Below are 2,320 nucleotides of genomic sequence, written 5' to 3'. Positions count from 1 at the left end.
AGGCGGGCAGGGACCCGCTCTGCCCGCGGGGGCTGTGCCTGGGCACGGGGCACAGCCGGTGCCCGGGTCCCGGTGCCTTTACCTCGGATGAAGGCCAGGTCAGTGAGCAGCTTCAGCTCCCTGCTGACATCCAGCTGGAAGTGGCTGAAGGAGGCGTTGGCTGCAGGACGGAAGCTCTGCAGCGAATCGGTGGCCCTGAGGATCCTGCAGCACAGGAGAGTGGGGATGTCAGGGTGGCACCTCGGGCACCAGAGGGTCCCAACGCCCCCAGCAGCCCTGTGCCCGCAGCCCAGTACCTGTTGTGCAGCTGCTTGGCAGCCTGGACAAAGCAGGGGTGGTCAGTCTCCTTCAGCACCTCCTGGGCATAGCCCACCATGCCCGAGTTCTCCAGCATGGCCTGGTGCTCCCGGATCTGGCCGTGCAGGCTGGCCAGCCGCTCCTGCTGGCACTCCTCAATGGCCTGCAGCAGCGTGGCCCGCTTCTCCTCCAGCATGGCACAGAGCCCCTGGATCAGCTGGGACACCTCTTCCTTGGCCTGTGAGCCGTTTACCTGCCGGGCACAGGCATGGCAGGGTCGGTGTGTGGCACGTCCTGGGATCAGAGGGGACCGGGCTGGCTGTGCCACCCCTGCCTAGGGACAACTCAGGGACAGATGGGCATCCTCTGCCCTTACCTCTGTGTGCTTCACTGTCTCCTCCAGCTCAGCAATCTGGGTCTGCACCGTGTCCTGGCTGCTCAGGATGTAGGCGAGGCTCTTCGTCAGCTTCTCCTGCAGGAAGGTGATGAGATGTGGTGCCAGCAGCCCCTGCCCCACACCCCCCAGCTGCACTGGGGCTCTGTGGTGCCCCCAGTTCCCCACAGAGCCCCAGCCTGGCCCCAGGAGCCCTTACCCTGAGGGCCTGGTAGGCGCTGAGCACCGGGGTGATCTTGTGGCTGGTGTGGGTGCGGCGCACGCGGCAGAGCTGGCACACCAGCCGCTGGCAGGTCTTGCAGTAGTGAGTCACCTCCTCCTTGTGCTCCGGGCACATCAGCCCCTGCACGAGCACAGCAGGGCTCAGCACCTCCCTCCATTCCCACAGAGTCCCACCCCTGCACCCCAGATCTCAGCGTCACAGAATGGTTGGGGTTGGAAGGGGACCTGGAACATCGTCTTGTTCTAACCCGCCTGACACGAGCAGGGACATCCTCATCCAGACCCCATTGCTCAGACCCCACCTTGGCCTTGAACACTTCCAGGGGTGTGGCATTCACAACTTCCATGGGCACCTTGTCCCAGGACCACACCACCCTCACTACAAGAATTTTTTCCCAATTTCTAACCCAAACTTACTCTCTTTCAATCCGAACCTATTGCCCTTTGTCCTGTCACTCCAGGCTCTTGTAAACAGTCTCGCCCCATCCTTTCAAAAGCTCCCTTCAGACACCAGAAGGCCCCAATTTGGTAACCCCAAAGCTTCTCCTCTCCAGGCTGAACAATCCCAACCCTCTCAGCCGTAATCAGGAGGACTAAGGTGGGCAGGAGGACCCACCTTGGGGCGGAAGGTGAGGGTGGGGGGCGTGGGCTCATGCTGGGCTTTCTGCGTGCCCCAGGGGTGGTAGAGCTTGAAGCACTCATTGCAGAAGCTGGACTTGCACTCTGTGCAGCCCTTGGTGGCCTCCAGCTGCGGGGGCTTGCAGAACTGGCACATGATGGCGGCGCTGATGTTGATGGTCTGCCGGTAGCGCTCCACCACCCGCTCCAGGGTCAGGTTGCGGAAGAGGCTGCCCAGGCCCCGCTCGCCCAGGTCCACGTCCCGCTGGCAGGCGGGGCACGGGAAGCTGACGGTCTGCGGGTGCACGGCACCCCGCTTGCGCCCAGGGTAGGTGCCAAAGCCTGTGGGAGGGAGGCAGGGATGGGGGTCAGCAGGGCAAAAAGCCCCATCCCCACCTCTGTCCCTTCCTGTTGTCCCTGCTCCCAACCCCTCCAGCCACCTCTGTCCCCTCCAGCTATCCCAAACCCCTCCAGCCATCCCTGTCCTCAACCTCTCCAGTCAGCCCTGTCCTCTCCAGCCATCCCCTTCTCCTCCAGCTATTTCTGCCCCTCCAGCTGTCCCCATCCCCTCTGGCTGTCCCCAACCCCCCCCAGCCATCCCTGTCCTCATCCTCTCCAGCCACCCCTGTCCTCTCCAGCCATCTCTGTCCCCTCCAGCCATCCCTGTCCCCATCCCCTCCAGCTGTCCCCAAACCTCTCCAGCCATCCCTGTCCCCATCCCCTCCGGCTGTCCCAAACCCCTCCCTGTCCCCATCCCCTCAGCCACCCCCGCTGTCTCCCGCCCTCCCC

The 2,320-nt window shown here is 63.8% G+C and overlaps 1 protein-coding gene across 1 annotated transcript in view; it reads right to left on the bottom strand.

Moving 5' to 3' along the window:
• The window catches only part of TRIM46 (tripartite motif containing 46), a 7,308-nt gene that overhangs the window by 4,469 nt on the left and 519 nt on the right, over window positions 1-2,320 (bottom strand). Inside the window, 5 exon segments of the mRNA XM_031064335.1 lie at window positions 15-204; window positions 297-550; window positions 674-769; window positions 891-1,034; window positions 1,530-1,969. Of these exon segments, the coding sequence (XP_030920195.1) occupies window positions 15-204; window positions 297-550; window positions 674-769; window positions 891-1,034; window positions 1,530-1,969 (1,124 nt within the window).

This window comes from Geospiza fortis, unplaced genomic scaffold (assembly GCF_000277835.1).
Source record: "Geospiza fortis unplaced genomic scaffold, GeoFor_1.0 scaffold313, whole genome shotgun sequence".
Taxonomy (NCBI): domain Eukaryota; kingdom Metazoa; phylum Chordata; class Aves; order Passeriformes; family Thraupidae; genus Geospiza; species Geospiza fortis.
The sequence above is the reverse complement of the archived record's forward strand: the minus strand, read 5'-3'. Positions and strand labels throughout refer to the sequence as shown.